Consider the following 19,701-nt stretch of genomic DNA (forward strand, 5'->3'; position numbering starts at 1 on the left):
TAGTTTGTATATAAGCAAGGTCTACATTAAAGTCGGGACTATCTGGTATGCTGAAATGCATGGACCCTGCAGTACTACCGAATCGATCCTGTGTTTCTATCTGTTTCTTTTATCTGACTTTTATCAATCCTCATGCCCCTACTCAGGTAACCCAGATGACTCATTGGAGCATGCTCAGACAACAGACCATTGTAAACAAATATGGGTTGGGAGGGTGATAGCCATTCTCTGGAAAAGGTTAGATCATGTGAACTCTAGTTGAATTTCCACACCTGAATAATTAAAATTGCACACAGAAACCATTATTGTTTCTCTGACAACCCTAGAAAAGTGGTCATATGCTTATGGATATGTGTTACCTACCTATGTTCATATAACAAGTGGTATGTACTATGTCCTGCTAACATTGATAGGATACTTGATATTCAATAGACATCAAATGCATGTTCTAGTTTCCAAGCCCATGACATTAAACAAAGCACAATGGACATGTCTTAAGTGACTTTTGGCTTATTTGCCAAAGCAATCATTCTTTAGATGACTCGAGTTCATGCCCTCTACAAGCTTGCTCTGAGTCCTCATTCATAACCAGGCTTTCTATCCTACCAATTACTACATAGCTGATAAGCACATATGATGGGAGATGTCATTCTATAAATATGTTTCTCATACTGGTTAATGAATGAAGCACTGTTGGCCAATAGGAAAGCAAGATAGGCGGGAGTAGGAGGCAAGGAGGATTCGAAGAAGTAGCAGGGAGGAGTCAACATGGAGAGACTGGGGAGAGCAGAACCACTGACCCACTCTCCAGTAAGATTAGACAACATGGAAATACTTAGATTAATAGAAATGGGTTAATAATTAAGACAGAGCTAGCCAATAAGAAACTACTACCTGGCCTACAGCTTTATATCAAATAAATGGTCTCAGTGTGTTAATTGGGGCTAGCACAGCAATGGACCCAGGCCGGCAGGAAATACCTTACTCGTAACACACATACTCCTATGTATCTTTCTCCTCCAGTATACTGTGAGTTTTTTTTTCATGCTAGAAGGAATAGGGCATGTTGCAGCTGTCTCTTGGCAGGACAGTGGTCCATCTCGTACTCATGAATGCAACCTCCATGCCTGCCACAGGCTCTTGTTCAGTGGTAACCATGATTGTGTGCTGCAGAGATACCAGGGGCCTCAGCATCTTGGCTGTGCCTGGGGTGCTTTCTTTGAAGAGGAATGGAGCCAAAATCTTCCTCTCTGAAGCTCTAACCATGTGTTCATTCTGTCCTACACCATGCTCTCTTCTTACTAAGCACCATGTGGACATTACGTTACAGCTTCATTGAGGCAAAGGAAAACAGAGCTCTAACCTGACTGAGAAAAGGAAAAAGTGGATGGAGAAAGGTGGAGATTGAAGAGAAAGAAATTGTTTAACCTAATGAAAACAAAATATTCTCAAAAGCACATCCCCAGAGCAAAGTTTCCTTGATAGACCAGCGAACTTTGTTTCTACTTAACTTGCAACAAGAATAAACAGATGGGAGTGTCATACAGAGTCAGATTAATGTGCAATCAGCTGACATCACAGCTAACAAAATTTGTGTACAAACTTGGCCTGGCACACTGGAAGAGGGAGGAAGCCTACAGGGACCCATCAATCTACAGACAGCAGCAAGGACAGACAGCATGAGCACAGCTGGAAAAGTAAGAAAAACATCTTACTGTTAGAAATATATTCTCCTTAATATGCAAAACTTAGAAATAGCATGCACTGAAATACAATGTGAAACTATTTTACAGTACAGCATATGCACTGGGCTACAGTGCAAATAGACTGCTACAAAATATATTTCACAAGAGTGCATAGAATCCAGGTCTGGGGACATCTTCACTTCCTCTTTAACTTTGCCGTAGGGGGAATTTATTCTCAGCCAACTGTGACTATTTTGTTAGGAAGTTTTAAAAAGATCTATTATGGAAAGTTTCTGTTTGTATCAAGATACTAATAGTGTGCTAGTCTTTATAATCCTATATTTTTAGATGAAAACAGCAAAAGTAAGTCTGACCAGAGTATCATAACAGGGTTAGGGTTGACTCAGGGAACTTAGTGAAACAGTCCATGTAAACTTTAGATAAATTTCTGACAAAAAAATGGATTGGTTTCAAAGCATTAGGATCGCCTACAATAAGATTACATAACTATGCAATTTGGATTTGGAAGGCTCACAAAATTTCTAGAAATTCTATACAACAGTCCCTAGCCCTAAGAAAAACTGTCAAAACTATGAATACATACATATGGTACTAAGTTTCCACAAGCTACAGTACTTTGTTCAATGTGTGTTTAGTATCAGGACACACATGCACTCATCATTAATACTGATTTGTGATGTCTCATTCCTTAATTATAAAACCATATGTGCTATATATAAAAAACCATATGTGCTATATATAAAACCATATGGCACAGGTGCCATTTTAGGAGTGGGTAAACTTCCAAAAGCTCACAGTGAGAACTGGGTGTAGGAATGTGCTGAGGCTTCTGCATACACAGTGTGGCGCCATTCATATTGAAATGATGGGTTGAGAGTCACAGAAGGGACCAGGCGTCAGTATTTTTATCTGATTCATATCATGGTTATGAATAAGATTGCTTATTATATCTCAAGGAAATGTAGTTAGGACAAAAGAATGACTGACAAAGTTAAGTGGAAACCAATTATATCAACCAAACAAGAATTGAGGGGTCAGGGAATCCCAGGCTCTCAGGTACAAGGTCAATAACAGCACTGTGGTGATCAGTGGTTTGTTTTTATATTGCCTAGAACAGCAAAATAATATTATAGCCAGGTATATTAGAACATCTCTGAAATCATAAACCTTTCTGTTCCAAGTTCAAGGTTGGGCTGGGTTGATTATTAGACTATTGTCTCACAAAGTCAAAGGCTACAGGGTAAATCTGTGAATGAGTACTTGCCTGAATGCACAAAATTCTGGGTTGTGTCCTCGGCACTTCAAAAATAAATTAATAATTATTATTTAAAATTAAACATATATCCAATAATTTTGGTCAAACAACCTCTTTTAGAACAGGACCAGTGACTATCAAGAAAAAAAATAGTACAAGCATGGCCTGAAAGAGCATACTCCAACTCATCTAGGTGCATTACATTTAGTTAAATTTTCCTCATCTTGGGCTAAGGGTCACCCATTTTTAAGGGTCCTTTAGACATTTGTAAATGAGAAGAGTCTGTTTCTATGAAACAGTGAGTGGCAGATCCCAGGACAGATCTCATGGAGCAGTGATCTCCTCAGAGATGTGATGGTGGATGTCCTTCAGAATATATGTTTTCTTTACTGGTTGATGAATAAAACAGTGGTTGGTGAATAGATGCACAAAGGTAGGTGGGTCTCCGAGATGAGAATTTTTGGGAAAGAAAGGCAGAGGGAGCCCACCAAAGGGAGTTGCCATGTAGACCAAAAAGGAGTAGCATTCTCCACGGAGTAAGGCAAGACCATGTAGACATACATAGATTGGTAGTTGCGGGTTAATAATTAAGAGAGAGCTAGTCAATAAAAAGCCAAGCCATCAGTCAACAGCCTAGTAGTTAATACAGCTTCTCTGTGTGTTTATTTTGGGCTGAGGAGGATGGTGGGACAAAGAAAATTCTGCAGCAAAGATGAAGTAATGCTTTATCTACCAGGCAATCAAGTGCAAAGCAGCTGTGCTATGGGAAACTCACAAGCCATTTTCTATAGAGGAGATAGAAGTTGCACCCCCCAAGGCCCATGAAGTTCGCATTAAGGTAACTCCCCCTTTGACCATCTAGGTTTGAAAAACTCAGAAAACATGAGGCCCATCCAAAACTCCATTAACAGCCCCTTTAAGAAGCTTGTCCTCACAATGAATGAATCTGTTACTAATGCAAGCTATTGATAACAACTGCTAAAAGTTTGAAGTGACTAAAATATGTTTAAAATAATCCCTGAAAACAATGTAAATATTTTGTATTTCTAAAGTGCTAAGCATCTTGATTCCAAAAAGCAATTAATATCCAAAAAGCCATTAATATTAGGTAATTTCTACGTGCTTTTTTCTTATTTCTATTTCCATAGCCAGCATGCACTTTTGTATACTGTATAAAATACATATCTCAGGGTCAATTACTCACAAGATGATCATTGATGCTTAAGCTGTTTATTGGGGAAAAGATAGGTATAAACACGAGAAAACCTTGGACCTAAGTGGAATATTTGAATTTGGAATCAATGGGGAATGTTAGCCAACTCTTTGAAAGCACAGGTTCAGAACAGTGTGTTAAACCCCACAGTGGCGAACTTCGCTAAGTGAACTGCATGTCTAATTTATAGATGGTGGCCACCGGGGTCTGCCGATCAGACGATCATGTGATTAGTGGAAACTTTGTCACACCTCTTCCTGCAGTTTTAGGCCACGAGGGAGCCGGTATTGTGGAGAGCGTCGGAGAAGGGGTGACTTCTGTGAAACCAGGTACAGAATCCCTTACCCTTGAGGCTTGGGTTTGGTTTGATGCCTAAGAGAGGACGCCTAGGCAGTAGGAGACATGAGAGCTGGCAGAGGGTGACAGAAGGTTCTCTCCCCCTGCTCACCTCATGCCTCAGTCCTGTTACTTTTAAGCATGCCTTTTCCTTTCAGCGTCTATTTATTATATAGTAGATGTCAGGCATCAATTTAGGGTCTCCAATGTGACAATGAGGAAGCATTGTGACCATAAGTGTGGCGTTCAGTCTGCTAACTTCTTCGTTAATATCACTGAGTGCTGCAGACTTTCAAGAACCAACAGACATAAAAAGGGGCAAGGTCAGAACATGCAGGCCCGGGATCTGAGTGCCTACATGTACAGACGCTGTTCTGTGCTGAGGTCAGGGACCCTACTGCTTGCCTCCGTTGCAAGATTCCCCTTGGCAGGTTACCCCACTTGCAGGAAATAGTAGTTTTAACTACATTGCGTCAACACGATGGCTTCCTCTTCTCCCACATGTGCTTCCTTCTTGAATAAAGGAAAATAAAATGTAAGGGGAAACTCCAGGGGGAAAAGCATGGCCAAGGCCTCCGTACTCAAATATTTTATTATCACTGATTGCAGCTGATAGTACTAGATTGCACATTACTTAGCAGGATTTCCATGGTTTTAATTTAAGTTTCACTTTTCAGAGGTAAAGGGTGAGTAACAATAAAACTCCCATGAGTCACATCACATTCATTTCATCTGCGAATCATAACAATCAAGCTATTTATGTGGTTCAATAACAACTGGCACACATGATAGAAAAACGGACTTTATGTTCATCTCCAAGGAGATCACTTCAGCCAGTAGAGTCAGACATCTCTTTCATTCCAAATAATCAGGAGGTAAGAAAAGGACTAGTCTGGCCAGAGTCAAGCTTTTGGAATTGCATTTGGTTGACAAAAACTGATTTACTTAACAAAATGCTTTCTCTATAGCCCCCCCCAAAATGAAAATTCAATAAAAATTATCTAAAAGAGCAGAGGTCAACTTTTATTTCCAAAGTAAGTTGTCCCTTCTTGTCACACTTTAATTTACTTCCTCCAAAGACAGCTGGGATTATTATTTTAAGTATTCATTAACACTAAGAGGAATACAGTCACTTTGAAATGCCAAACCCTAGGTGATGGAGAAATGAGTATTTGATTAAAGACACATCATTTTCTACTAGAACTCCCAGTTTGACATTTCACAATGATCTGTACTCCAAATCTAGGGGACCCAACCCACCTGCTGGCCTCTTAGGGCACCCCCCACACAAGTGTCATAAATACATGAAACATAAAAACCATAGAAATCTTTTTAAAAGTAAAAATTCGCTATTGATGTTCTCATTTTAACTTTATGCTATGATCAACTTTAATTTATCATGAATATAATATATGTTCTATGTTGTGTTTGTTTTATTTTATTTTTATTGTAACTATTAGACAAAATGTCACTCTCTCCAACATCCTATGCTAACATAGTAAGTTGGAAACTCATTGCCACTAAGGTATATATTTATGCTTAGCAGTGAGAATATGCATGTTTGATTAAATTAATATGTATAAGGTCCCCAAGAACAAACAAAGGCACACAACAAGGTTAACTGCTATTGATGGACATCTCCTCTTTCTCTTTGGAGATCTTCAGGCACATATAAACCTGGATGAATAGCAAGGCTGGGAGGTAACGACCCATGAATTATAGTGCGGTCATGTCCTATCACTAGGTGACTTTTCAAAGACACGTGTCTCTACGTGTGGATCTCATGTGCTTGCTTCATTAGTTCCTGGACAGACACTGAAGTCGATTTGTTGTTTCCCTGCAGGTGATAAAGTCATCCCTCTCGTCTCTCCCCAGTGTGGGAAATGCAAGAGTTCTAAGCAACCAGAAAACAACTTGTCTAGAAAAAAAAGGTATGTTTCTAATGTCTTCTTGCACACTTACGCAACACACTGCTTTTATTCTGTCTCATGACTTGTTGTGCCTGTGTTTTAACATCCAATATGGTAGACGCTCAGGGACCATGCTGGACGGCACCACCAGGTTTACCTGCAGAGGAAAGCCAATCCATAACTTCCTGGGCACCAGCACGTTCTCGCAGTACACTGTGGTAGATGAGATAGCAGTGGCTAAAATCGACGGAGCTGCACCACTCGAGAAAGTCTGCCTCATCGGCTGTGGGTTCTCAACCGGCTATGGCTCTGCTGTCAAAGTCGCCAAGGTAAGATGAACTGTGGCCTATGAATAAGCCCATGCATACTGGAGGACCAGAAGGGCAGCAATTGCTCAAGGAATCGAGCGTGTTTTTGTAGAAGAGAAATAAGCCTCTCCAACTCCAGTGAGAAATCACTTCACACACTCAAGAAATTCTCTATAATAGTATGGACCCAGTCTGAATAGTTCAAAGAGAAACTGTTCTCTCATAGAAATTATGTGAGACATATAGATCTTGAGCCGTAGCATGTTGTCTGCTATGCTCTGTTATGTCTCAGTCCCAAGATTCACTTTGAGCAACTAAAGGTGTTTTAAAGAGTCAGAAACTGTCAGATTTGGTCATCTGGGACATATGGTAGGTTGATAAAGTGGTGATGCCATCATTATTATCTCTAAAGAGAGCCCAAGTTAGAAAAGCATGGCAAAGGAGACTTTTATTTTTATTTTTTGAAACAATCTTACTTTACATATCACTCCCAGTTCGCACTCCCTAGCATCTTCCCAAGCCCCCCACTGACCCCCACCATCCCACACCTCATCCACTCCCCATGGAGGGTCAGGCCTTCCATGGGGATCATCCAAGTCTGTCACATCATTTCAGGGAAGGCCTAGGTGCTCCCCCATGCCTCTGTGCTGAGAGAGTATTCCATCAGAGGGAATGTGCTCCCAACGTCCACTAGTGCACTAGGAATACATACCAATCCACAATCAGAGGCCCTATAGATTGACCAGGCCTCCTACTGGCACTCACACTCACAGGGCTTGGTTAGGATGAACGTTGGTTTTTTAAAAATATACACCAACACTGTTACTGAAAACCAAATTGCCTCAATGGTGGAACTTTCCTATAAAGAAACCCAGGCTTAGTGATGAACCAGGACTTAGTGGCCCTGTGACCTGTGCAGACTCTCTGAACTGCCTGATGTCCCTTGAAAGAACACCTGGATGAGGCGTGACCTTTAACAGCCAGCTGTGGCCAGGGGTGTCTTCTTTGTCAAGAGGATTGTCAACAAACCTTAACAGAAACATTTTCCCAGAAAACCTAGACTTTAATTGTACTAGAGGTACATCTTTCCCTACAGTTTCTGACACAGCTACTTACTGGACTACCTATGATAATGTTAAAGACATTAATCCTTTAGCTAAACTCTACTTTTTCTGACATATTATTTCCTAAGCAAGTTGTCAGCAGAGCCTTTAAAACATTGGTCTATTACTCTAGGATTCTCCTATGATATTTTCACCGGTATAAGGTGTTGATTAAATTATGAATATAAAATTAAGACCAAAAGGAATTTAAATGCATAATGAAAATTATGCTGATAGTGATTTAAGAGAAAATAAATGTTTCACATTCAATAAATACATTCTATGTTTATTTTCAATATCACCACCATATTTTAGATCTGGGAACACATATAGTCACTCATTCTATAGTTGGAAAGACACAACACTCTGTTGTAGCAGTCATGATAGATTCTGTTAGGTACTGATTCAGTCAGAGCAATTAGTTTGCTCTCTCCTAGCCTCACTCCATAGACCTGGACCAGGCCCACCACTGAGTGGGTCCTAAAAGACATAAGAGAGTTTAGCAGAGCATTTCTTATATTCAATACCTCATCCCTGTTCTTCCCTACTGACAAAACTACACAGTTATGCACACATACATGTATGCAAGCACACACTCACTAAAGGTGATGATTTTAGGCAATAATTTTTAAAAATAGTTTTCTTCCCAGTGGTTGCAACATCTAGCATTGGCTTTGATTTTATGAATGTAACTCCCCTAAGATGAAGCTATTTACCTAAATTTTTGTTGCTTGCTGTTAGTAAAGGAAAGACTAGAACTTTTCTCAAAGTGTGTGCTGAGTCTGAAACAAGAGTACATTATGGCTATCATTTCTATCACAATCAAAGGACTTGCTTTTTTCTAGGCAAGGTAGAACGTAGTGATGTACCCCATAGTATTTAAGAATGTGTGAAGGATGAATTTTACAATAGACACCACTAAGAGAAAATTTGTTTTCGTACTTTTCATTTGCTTCTTTAAAGAACTCCAGCCCCTCTCTCCAGTAAGATAAGACCACGTGGAAACACTTGGAGTAATGGAAATGGGTTAATAGTTAAGACAGAACTAACCGATAAGAAACTAGTAACTAGCCAACAGAATTATAGCAACAATAACAAAAAAAAAAAAAAAAAGAACTTCTGATCCATGATCTGATCCATGATTTTAAAACTGAAACTGTGAGCAGAATAATTGGTGAAATGGGATTAATGGCACCCCTGTATAAAGAGTATTTGAAATAATAAACAAAGAGTAAAAAGACCATTGTAATGATTTAGCAAGAAAATACAAATACTAAACTTTACAGATAAAAAAAGAAAATTTTAAATGAATAGGAAGGTATGTTGTTTTGTGATATAGGATATAATTTATATCATTTCATTTCCCTGAACACCAACAATAAAGTCACTATATGCTCAAAGATTTAAAAAAAAATGCCCATAGAAGCAGGAGGGAGGGCCTAGTCCCTACACCAAATGTCTTGACAGAATTAGATTACTCCTGAAGGAAGGCATCAGCCTACATGTGGAGTGGGTGGGGGAATGGGATAGGAGGGTGGTCCTGGGGCATGGGAGGGTAGGAGAGAGGGAGGGAAGAAGGGACTTGGAGGGACCTGGGATTGATATGTAAAATAAGAATAAATAAATAAATAAATAAATAAATAAATAAATAAATAAATTGCCGTTAAAATCCCATAAAGATTACATTGGCTCATGCTGGATTTCCTTAAAGTTTCATATCCACCTTCCTGTTGCTTTAAGCCACAAATGACTTCTTAATGCTTTCCAGCCTTCTTCTGCTCTAATTACCCTGCTTGTGACAACTGACAAGGACTTCTTGATGGAAAGGTAGCTTGATTACACTGCAATCTCCTGGAGTAACCTTGACCAATTATTTCATTTATACAAATTGCGTTTTTGTAGTGTAAGATGCCATTGTGTGGCTCTTAAAGATTAATGTCATTTCTGTGTCGATTTCAAAAATCATCCAGTCCAGCTGGTGTCAACTGTGGTTTCCCATTGGAATAGGAATGGGGTTGCTCCTGCAGATAATCCGACTAATTGGTAGATAGGAGGAAACCTCTCCAGTTATGGCTAATATTTCATAAAATTTGAGGTCCAATGATGCTCCACTTTGAGCAACTATGACCAGAAGAGGTTTCACCAGCAGATGGAATGAAGTCTGGGTAGCCATGAGAGAGGACAAAGTAGGTGCCTGTGCACCCTGGAGCACTTTCTACCAATCGCTGTTCCATCCATCTTTGTATTTTCTGAAAACACAGGTGACCCCAGGATCCAGCTGTGCTGTGTTTGGCCTTGGAGGGGTCGGTCTGTCTGTCATCATTGGCTGTAAAACAGCTGGAGCAGCCAGGATCATTGCTGTGGACATCAACAAAGACAAGTTTGCAAAGGCCAAAGAACTGGGTGCAACCGAGTGCATCAACCCTCTAGATTACAACAAACCCATTGAGGAGGTGCTCCAGGAAATGACCGATGGAGGGGTGGACTTTTCCTTTGAAGTAATCGGTCGGCTGGACACCATGGTATGTACTGTGGCATGCCTTGAGATCTGTCCATCTGTCATCTATTATATTCCCTGGACAGCAAAATAGAAATCTTATTTAGAAATCTATTTTTGAGAAGTAATTTTCCATCTCCTGTTTCTTAATTCAGATTTATTTTTTGTTGTTGTGTGTTTGTTTCTTTTAGGAGAAAACCATTTTTAAATGAAAAAAACGTAAGCATTACATCTCAAATATCAGCATATTTAACAACATGAAGTAAATTGTAAACAGAAATAGCTTCCCTAACTGGTACTGTGAACACTGGCTAATTAAAATTTTAAAATATTAGAGTTATTGTTTTAAGCTGGGAGAACTGTGGACAGAAGTCTCCTATCAAACACTTCATTATACAGATGTTTCTAAAATTCCCCATGTCAACTGAAAGTGCTAGAAAAAACAGCAAATATCACACGACAGAAAAAGAGGCATTAAAGATGTATGTTTTTTCATGGGTTTGACTACATTACTAAACATAAAGTCATTACTGTTTAACTGAAAAAGGTTTTTTACAAAATGCATATTTAAAAATTAACATTTTTATTAAATCAAGTTAAAAAATGTTCCTTGTATAAGAGTCAACAAGAATATTAAGAAAATCAAAATATACTCTTTTTTTCAATATATGTATATATTAGCAGAAAACAACTCCAGAGATTTTCTTTTGCGTTTAGTTATATTAAAGAAAGCATAACAGTGTGTCTTAGCATGGAACATCAGGAATTCACTCTTCATCTTACACTCTGTGGCTTAGCCTCCTCTACAATACTTATACCAGAGACTAAGAACAAACTTGGTTTTAAATAAACAGTAGTTGGTAATATCTATGGTAATCACCTATGCATTATTTTCAAAAAATAACTAATGAGCTCCATATAACAAATTGTACAGGTGTAATAATAGCCAACTATACCACTTACCATTTGAATTACTGTTAAAAAAATTTCAGTAACATAGAAAATCTTAATCAAATGAGATAAGTACTTCAATCCCATTTTGCTTGCCCTTATTAAAACTCTTAAAGAAATTCAATATATAATCTGACAAGCTCTAGGCAAAGAAATATATATGTGTGTGTGTGTGTATTAATGCATGCAAAAGTATATGTACATATCCACATACATCTTCAACTTTGGATTATTAAAAAACCAAGTTAAGGGTAATATATCATCACTGAATGAAAGATTCATCAGCTATTGGGAAATACTAAGCACAAAGAACTGTCATACAACTCATGGTAAGATTACAAATTTTCAAGCTAGAGTGAAATAAAAAACTATCCACCAAAGAAAATGTTTTTTCTCTTCTTTTGTTATGTTCATCTAACAACAAAAGAAGAAATATTTGTACAATATGCTTTCAAAGTCAAAATTATTATAGACATGTCACAGGTCTTCCAAAATATAAAACATTACATAAATGCATTTTTCTTGTCGTTGAATTCCTCAGCTAGAATTCTACACTTTTAAAAATCTCTTTGGAATATCCCTTTCTGCAGCTCTGACAAATGGCTCAGGTTTATTATTTTTATAGGAATCACATCTTTCAGAATTTGCAACTATTACTGTTCTAATAAAGTACTGTCACCTCTGACTAAAGTAAATAGAAGGAACTGCATCAAAAAATAAACAACTTAATGAAACATTCAAAATATGTAATATAAAGAAGAAAAAAAGAACAAGAACTCCCTTTACATCACATAAGAAAACACAACCTTTTTCTGCTGTTAAAGCAACTGTGAGGAAATGGATTAGTGTGGCCCATCTTTATGTTCAATTAAAAAGCTAATACAGTTATGATTTTAATAATATGCACAGCAAATGGCTGAAACAGTGACTTCATGTTGTGTTCCCCTTAAAGATAGCACTTGTGATTGGAGATGTCATTCTTTAAATATGTTTATCTTATTGGTTAATGAATAAAGCACTGTTGGCCAATAGGAAAGCATGATAAGTGGGACTAGGAGATAAGGAGGATTCAAGGAAGTAGTAGGGAGGAGTCAACATGGAGAGACCAGAGAAACCAGAGGTCCTGCCCCACTCTCCGGTAAGATGAGACCATGTGGAAATACTTAGATTAATAGAAATGGGTTAATACATAAGACAGAGCTAGCCAATAAGAAACAAGTAACTGGCCTACAGCATTTATACCTAATACAGGGTTTCTGAGTGCTACTTGGTGCTGGCACAGCAGGACAAGACCAGCAGCAGGCGGAAATCCTTAGTCATTATACAATTGTAGATACAAGGATGCAGAGAAGTGCACACATCAGATGTTTAACTGAAAAAACTTTTACAGAAGTTTGATATTGTGTTTCAAACATTCTCCACAATCAAAGTGATGCTTTTGATTTAGATTCTATCATATACCCTAATTGAAGAGATATACATTTGTTAGGCATGTTTATAATCTACATGGGCTTTGTGCATATAACATACTTACTTACCATGGACGCACTTACCACGTAGAAAGCACTCAGTTAAGGTGGGCTGGGTGTGATGATAAGAAATATTATTGCTAAAATTTCACTCCTTGCTCTTTTGAAATACACATAATGTTACTTTCAAATATTGTAAATGCCATCAATTGCTAGAGAATACTTCCCCAGTTACATCTCACCCAACAAGAGATCTCTAAAATTCTAGATAAATGATCGTTAGAGACCTAACAGATCACCATTACTGGGGCTCTCTGGAAAGCCTTGACAGAGATCGTTATAGTGAATGGCTATGGTACCCTGAGAAGGACCTTCTTTTCAGTGTTGAACTGAGACAAGATACCATAGATGATAGAAGATCCATGAGAAGATAGCATCTCCTCTTTGGACAGAGAGTCCTTCTAAGCTGAGGGTTCTGGCTTTTCCCAGGGACATAACTCTTCTGTGATTCACTCTCTGTTTTCCCTATTTGCTCATCTTAAACTGGCTTGTCAGTTGATTTGAAGATCCAAAATTCTGATACCCACATGTTATAAAGACATCTGGTTTTCTAAAAGTCAAAATCAAAAGATCAGTCGTCAGGTACCTTGTAGGATTCTGAATCATTTTCTATTATTGAACATTTTAAAAAACGAACTAAGAGATTAAAACTTCCTGGATGTCTACAGACAACAGAATAACATCAAATCAATGCATACTTTGGAGGCAAAACCAACTAATGCATGCCTGTTCTTTATATGAGCACCAGAGTAGGGACTTGGCAAATGGATAAGAGCTTGGCAAATGGATAAGAGAGAACTTTTCATGTTCACATCATTACATCTTCATCATCAAAATTTCTGGCTCAGAGTGCAAGCTTCAAAATTATAATAAATCAACAAGTGAAAAGAGAATTAGCCTATTCATGCATTACCTGAGAGTAATGTGATAAGGAAACAATATTCTCCTTGTTAACCCCAAACTTTCCATGCTCATAATGAGAATTGCTTCTTTATTAGTTTGCAGGAAGAATTAAACATGAATTCATTCATTCACTCTTTTATTCAAAAATGTTTTCTGCAATTCCTTCATATGCCATGAAACTGTGTATTGTGAGTAGACACCACAAGAGAATCTACTTTAAATATTGCTTTTATTTCAGATGTCTGCCCTGTTAAGCTGCCATGCAGCTTATGGTGTAAGTGTCATTGTGGGGGTACCTCCTAACGCCCAAAACCTCTCGGTGAACCCCATGTTGCTGTTGCTGGGTCGCACCTGGAAAGGAGCAATATTTGGTGGTATGTATTTATAGCTAAGATCAAGTTCTGCTTGTCTTCTGTCAGGGTGGACATGTGGATGTGTTTGGAGGTCACAGGACATTTGATGTCCTTACTTGGGAGCCATCTGTCTTGTTCTTTGAGACAGGGGGCCACAGTGGCCCGAGGCTCACAGTCAGGTTAGATGTCCTGGCCAGCCAGTCCCAGGAATCTACCAGTTCTTCTCTCCAGACCTGGAATTACAAGCTCCCCCAGCACTGAATCATCTTTTTATATTTACTATGTTTTCTCTGTTTGTTTTTTTTTTATTCTAAAGATCATACTCCCCTCCTGTGGCAACCCCTCCCTCTGCCTCTTACAAGCCCACTCCCAAACTATTCCAGAGAACTGAAGTTATTGAAATGAACTCTTAAAGTTATACCAGGGATTCTGAAGTATAGAACTTCACAGTTGGTGGCTTTTGATGGGGTAGAGGTGGGAAGGGACTTTGACCACACTACAGTGAGTGTAGGGCAACACAAATTGAACTTGGTATATTTTTCCCTTGGGAGAGGCCACAAGTATGGCAGGGTGTGAACCCAAGAGGACTGGGGAGATATTGTAATCAGAGTGCATTATGTAAAATTCCCAGATAATCAATAAAGATATTATGCCAGAAAACAAACAAACAAAGGACTTTATTAACTAAGCCATTTCTCCTCAGGTTTATGGTTCAAATTCTCAATTTCTTCCCTTTTATACATAAACGTTCAGATATTAGAAGACAACATGTTTTAAAAACTTGAAAATCACTGTTCTCTCTACACCAAGAACTGATTCATGAAATCCCAAGACAGGCTTCCCTGTCCCCACAAACCAGCCTGCTTCCTCTTGTGTTTTTGAGGGGCCCCAAAATGCCTCATAGGATGCAGAAAACCCAAGGCAGAGTTTAAGCCTATGCTACCTGAATCTGGCAGCCCCCTTCCTCTGAATACAAACATCTGCAATGTAATTTCCCTTGGAAGAACTAATAAGTGGCCCTCATTGGCCAGAGGCCCTGTGTGTCAGGTGACATCATGAGAATGTTGGTGCAGGGCAGGAGGAGTTGGAGCCTCTGGACTTCTGCACTTTTAGGACCTTTGGTGCCTTGGGATGTCTCCTGTCTAACTCCCCGGCCTGCAGTGACTACATCTCACAGTGATGCTGCTCTCCTTCCAGGGTATAAGAGTAAAGATGCCATCCCCAAACTTGTGGCTGACTTTATGGCTAAGAAGATTCCACTGGAACCATTAATCACCCATGTTTTACCTTTTGAAAACATAAATGAAGCATTTGATCTGCTTCACGCAGGAAAGAGGCAAGCTTTAACAATATATTTATAGGGGGTTGGTGGGGAAAAATATTTTAATGACAGGGGATATGGATAACAGAAAATAAGGAGGGTTGGCATAGGGGCAAATATGGGCTTCTGTCACCAATTCAGGCTCTACGCACAGATGTGTGAGTTTGGGCAATTTTGAAACCTAAGCGTCAGTTTTCACATTTCTAAAATGGACGAAATATGATGATAGCCTACCTTATAGTGCTGCTGTTTAGGATGAAGTTTCTAGGCTGCAGAGACACACACATTCAGCTGACCTGAACATGGGGCAGCTCATGGACCCCAGACTGGTAGCTAGGAAACCAGCATTGGACCACTCAGACCCCCCTGAATTTGGATCTCAGTTGAAGGGCTTGGGCAATTTATGGTTATTCTGACAGTGGAACCAGGAAGTGTCCCTGGTGCACAAAAGGGGTTGGGAGCACATTCCCCATGGAGGGATACCAGTGACAGGAGATGTAAATATGTTTCTCACACTGGTTAATCAATAAAGTACTGTTGGCTAATGAAAGAAGGAAAGGCGGGATGAGGAGACAAGGAGGATTCGAGGGAATAGTAGGGACGAGTCAGCATGTAGAGATTAGAAAGTGCAGAACGCTGGCCCTACTCTCCGGTAAGATGAGACATGTGGAAACATTCAGATTAATAGAAATGAGTTAATTTTTAAGACATAGCTAGCCAATAAGAAACTAGTAACTGGCCAACAGAATTATATCTAATCCAGTGTCTCTGTGTGTTCATTGGGGCTGGAACCGCAGTGTGTTCAGGCTGGCAGGAAAAACCTACTCTTAACATATGGCGCCCAATGTGGGGGCACAAACCTATGACCCTGAGATTAAGAGTCCCATGAAGAATTATCACACCATAACACTCCAGGAAAGGATTGTTCATAGCTTCACACAGTAGCATACCATCTACTGTAGTCTTCAAATCGAATGGAGTATCCAATCCGCATCTTGTTTAGGTATTGTGTTTATATAACTCAGTTAGAAATGTAATGTATAATTTAGTGCAGATTTTAGACAATTACCTATAATAGTCAAAACTTATAGTTAAGTTAGTTAGGATTTCTAGATAATAGAGATATATTTGAGATAAATAGGCATTCTTCAAACTGTTCAGAGACCTACAGGATATGGCATTTAAAATGGTTTAGGGTTTTTCTTGACCGTGAGACATAACTGTTCCTGGCAAAACCACCTGCATCAGAAAGAAGGATGGACATTAAAGAAAACATTATAGAGTTTGCCTCCAATATGGCAAGACTAGCCATTTGGACTAGATACTTCTCCTCTCTAGACTGTTAGACTTTATGTTGTATAAACTGGAGTGAGGACCCACAGGAAAGTCACTGCTACAGAGTTCCTGCTTCATGAAAGAGTCTACCAGACAGTCTGCAGGACACAGAGAAAAATGACTGTCAACCTGCCAATACAGATGGACAGTTTAAAGTTTCCTAATTTGATGAGAAGTCTGCCAAACATACTATGGCTATAGGCTAAAGATGGAATATTACAGAAGAACTTCAAGTGACGGATCAGGCAAGATGTCTCTGTCATTTCTAGTTTATATATTATCCTTCTGTGGTCTTTGAGGGAGTTGAAGACAAATAGTTATGGTTATACTTTTCCTTAGTTAAAATTAAAGATATGTTACATAGACTTTAGACACACAAAGATAGGATAGATGATGGAATATTGTCTTCAAATCTTGCTAAATGTTAATGGACGAACTATTATTAACTGTGATTCTTACTTGATAAGTGTTGTGCTATATATTTTGCTTTGTTGAAGTTAAAACCCTTCTTTTTATTTAGACAGAAAAGAGGAGATGATGGGAGATGTCATTCTGTATATGTTTCTCATACTGGTTAATTAATAAAGCACTGTTGGTCAATATGAAAGCAAGATATGCAGGACTAGGAGACAAGGAGGATTCGAGGAAGTAGTAGGGAGGAGTCAGCATGTAGAGACTAGAGAAAGCAGAATGGCAGCCCCACTCTCTGGTAAGATGAGTTAATGTGGAAACATTTAGATTAAGGGAAATTGGTTAATAATTAAGACAGAGCTAGCCAATGAGAAAATATTAACTGGCCAACAGAATTATATCTAATCCAGTATCTCTGTGTGTTAATTGGGGCTGGCGCCATGGTGTGTCCAGTCTGGCAGGAAAAACCTACTCATAACATACTAGCTTATCCTAGAGGCAGGAGAGAGGGCCTAGAAAGTAGTCCAAATGACTTGACAGATTTTGATGGTCCCTCCTGGATGGCCGAACCCTCCCTATGGATTAAGTGGGGAATGGCATGGGAGGGAGGGGGTCGAAGGGAATGGGAGAATGGGAGGAAGAGGGAACTGGGATCAATATGTAAAATAATAAGAATATGAATATATATGAATAATAAGAATCTGAATATATATATACATATATATATATATATATGTATATATATATATTCCATCGGTCCTGGAAAAAAAAAAAAAAACCAAAGGAAAAAAAAAGAATAAAGTTTAAATGAAAGAAGACCTAAAAAAATTTCAGCAAACTCCGTGGCAAGCAGCAAGAATAAATGCCTGTCATTGCCCACTGTGACATTTCTTACACTAGGCTTGCAGGCTTTTCCTTATTTAAGAATGCTAACTATGAACCAAAATATAAATGACAGTCATAGTAAGATGTTCTGTGTGAGTTTAGAGCTGGAGAAAAGGCAAGAGAGATCTGAAAAGGTAGATTGCCCATTTATGGACTTGACTTTGACCACAGGGACAGGCATGGAATAGTTGGGAACCTGGATGGATTTTCACTGAGACTTATGATACATGCTTTATTCACTCACATGGGGACTGTGAGTCATGAGAATGTGCAAATGACATCTTATGTTTCTTATTTCAGTATCCGCACTGTCCTGATGTTCTGAGACCATAGTGACTCCTTCCTACTGCTGACACCTCCACTCCACTGAATCACAGCACCAGTCACATCACAGCGTTGATTTTGTTCCTCAGAAGGACTGACAATAAAGTACTCATGCAAGCATTCCACGTGAAACTGGATTTTCTATGAAAGTGTTTTCAACCCTAAGCGAGAGCTATCACACCTCAGCTGGGGAACTGGTGGGTACCAGCCTTCCTTCTGATTTGAAGGACCTAGGTCATTTTTCCTATTGGGGACAGTACATCTTGTGACATCTTGCATGCTTTTCTCTCTGGAATCCACAGTCACAGGAACTCAGTGGAGCAGAGAGATCTTTCTGTGCAGGTACACACAGGATCTGTGAGCTTAGCCTTCCAACCACACTTTCCACTGTCTGTACTTTATTCCTCATGAAATATGTGAGGATCGGGTAAAAGCGCAGCATGTCAGGGAACATGGAACTGCTATCTTAAATAAGAGCAAGTCTGAAATTCTGACTCATCACTTCCAATAATAATAGTATGTGATAGATGGGCTGCAAGTTATACTTGTGGTGTTTAACAAACAGGTTGCTATAGGATTAGAGAGTTCCAAGAATGCTAATCCAGACATGAAGAAAACACAAATTGATTGGACTTTGTTATATAAAATAAATTTAAAAAAAACACAAATTGATATTTGGTAATTTCCTATGTGCACTTATCATTCATTTTGTTACCGATGCTGTTATAACTATACTGAGAATTCCCTTTAAATGTTAAAGTAACAACTTCATTCCAATAGATTTCAATTTCTAACTGTATTCAAGAGGGAGAATAAAAGGAGAAAATGGTCAGATAAGAAGGATAATAAAATGGGGGAGGTTACATGGGGTCAAATGCTCTTCTGAGGAGATCTATGTGCACTTGTATGAACAGGTATGTGTACTTTTGTAGCTGTATGTGCAGTTTTATAAACAGGTGTGTGTACTTTTGGACATGTATGTGCCCTTGTGTGAACAAGTTTGTAGACCCTGCATATCTATTTGCAGTTTTTAAACATGTATGTTGACTTTGTAGATGTGTATGCACTTGTATATGTGAGTTCACACACACACACACACACACAATTCCAAGAACCTCTTTCCAACATCCAAGCCACATGCAAATTTTCCATTGGTGCTGGGGATCTGAATTCAAGTCCTAATTCTTACACAGTTAAAACTTTACAAACTGAGCTCTCTCCACAGCCCATTACCAGCTAATTATCATCTAAATATGGTATTTAAGAACACTTTTCACCCAGATGCTGGTAAAAAACATATCAAGCTGCCTTAAGGTATTATAAGAAAAAGTAAACAAAGAGATTCATAGTTGGTTGTAAAG

The 19,701-nt window shown here is 38.8% G+C and overlaps 1 protein-coding gene across 1 annotated transcript; it reads left to right on the plus strand.

Annotated features, from left to right (window-relative positions):
* Window positions 1–1,630: 1,630 nt before the first annotated feature.
* Window positions 1,631–18,341, plus strand: LOC127217922 (alcohol dehydrogenase 1-like). The gene is made up of 9 exons (XM_051178951.1): window positions 1,631–1,697; window positions 3,698–3,799; window positions 4,365–4,503; window positions 6,354–6,438; window positions 6,527–6,749; window positions 10,093–10,353; window positions 13,950–14,085; window positions 15,262–15,400; window positions 18,317–18,341. Exons 1-9 carry the CDS (start codon window positions 1,680–1,682, stop codon window positions 18,339–18,341), a joined length of 1,128 nt encoding a protein of 375 aa, XP_051034908.1. The 5' UTR covers window positions 1,631–1,679.
* The last annotated feature ends 1,360 nt before the right edge of the window (window positions 18,342–19,701 follow it).

The sequence above is a fragment of the Phodopus roborovskii genome, unplaced genomic scaffold (genome assembly GCF_943737965.1).
Source record: "Phodopus roborovskii unplaced genomic scaffold, PHOROB, whole genome shotgun sequence".
In the NCBI taxonomy this organism is placed as follows: Eukaryota; Metazoa; Chordata; class Mammalia; order Rodentia; family Cricetidae; genus Phodopus; species Phodopus roborovskii.